Below are 1,441 nucleotides of genomic sequence, written 5' to 3' on the forward strand. Positions count from 1 at the left end.
GGTAGATTTGCCGTGCTTTCGATAATTCAGCGCTGCTGTAACGCTTCGTCAGCAACTATAAATGTCATTTTTAATTCAGCGCAAAACTACGCTGCTTGTGATAGGTAGATGTCGTTTTTTAATTCATCATATTGATCACAACCTAGCGAACTAAACAGCGGTTCCAGCAGATTAGAAACATGCTGGTCAATCACAATCACGAACTACTACATGTAGTAGTTCGTAATCACAATCATATTCATCATATTTCTTATCACATCTATCACGCTTACAGCAGCGCTGAATTATCGAAGGCACGGTTGTTTACTGTTATCTTATCTATCTAATACATATGGTATCTATCACGAACTACTACATGTAGTAGTTCGTGGTATCTATTATATTTTGATTAGATACCACGTCGGTATCGTCCTGATTCGGAATTCACAATTCACACGACACGACACGACACGGGTAGTTGTGAACCCGCCTTTATTGGACCAAAATCGGGCCTATAAATTTAAGGATCAATAGTGACTAATGGTCGATAACTTATTGGTTCAATAACTTTGTGCAACGTATTTTAATTTTTATCGATTCAATAACTCAACTTATTGAACCCAATAACTATTTATTGAAGCAATATAGTTTTGTGCAACCGGCCCTAATACTATGATAAATGCTATTGATTAATGATTTATGAAATCTTGAATGCACAGTGCACACTGCACCTTGATGATGGTACTTTTTTGATATCGGGCCCTTATCATTTTTTGGGCACGTGCTTATCAGTAGTTATCACTGGCTTTCTGACAATCTGACTAGAACGTGCTAAACATGATTTCTGTGGCCTGTGCATAAAGGGCCTGTGTGACTGTGCGAATTTCATGTTAAACGTTTACGGTTAACCTATTAACCTAAAGGTACTTGTTACTTTGGTTCATACTTCATTCTAAACTTTTATACTTGAATTCTTTGTTGTGTACGAGTTCAACAAATTAAAAGAATTATGCTCAACATCGTCAGGTAATTAATATTTAACCACTAGTTATTGATATTGTATATTATACTTAGTATATACTTACGTTAGGTATAATATAATATTATCAATTTTAATATATTATAGTATCTGCCTAGAGCAAGAACAAATATTTTATAATTGAACTAGTAAAAGTATGAACCAGAATGTCATACTATACCTAAAATAAATAACAGTTTCATAATTAATAGTAAGTGTTTTTTAAATACTTATAGGTACCAATTTTTTTTTTACCCTAAATGCTCAAACAATCATGCACACAAGTATTGTATATTCAAGTATAATATATTATACAATGTGTCCCAGAAGTCCCGTATCACCCTTAGTATCTCCGTGGAAAATCAATATATTTAAATGCAATTTATTTTGCAGTAATAAGTATGGAAATTCTGATTGAATAATATAATATTCGATTTTTTTTTT

The 1,441-nt window shown here is 32.8% G+C and overlaps 1 protein-coding gene across 1 annotated transcript in view; it reads left to right on the top strand.

Moving 5' to 3' along the window:
- The first annotated feature begins 827 nt into the window (after positions 1–827).
- The window catches only part of Mrpl55 (39S ribosomal protein L55, mitochondrial), a 2,891-nt gene continuing 2,277 nt past the window's right edge, over positions 828–1,441 (top strand). The window contains 1 exon segment of the mRNA NM_001161943.1: positions 828–1,005. Coding sequence (NP_001155415.1) covers positions 989–1,005 — 17 coding nt within the window. The 5' untranslated portion in view covers positions 828–988.

Source organism: Acyrthosiphon pisum, chromosome A2 (genome assembly GCF_005508785.2).
Source record: "Acyrthosiphon pisum isolate AL4f chromosome A2, pea_aphid_22Mar2018_4r6ur, whole genome shotgun sequence".
Lineage (NCBI taxonomy): Eukaryota > Metazoa > Arthropoda > Insecta > Hemiptera > Aphididae > Acyrthosiphon > Acyrthosiphon pisum.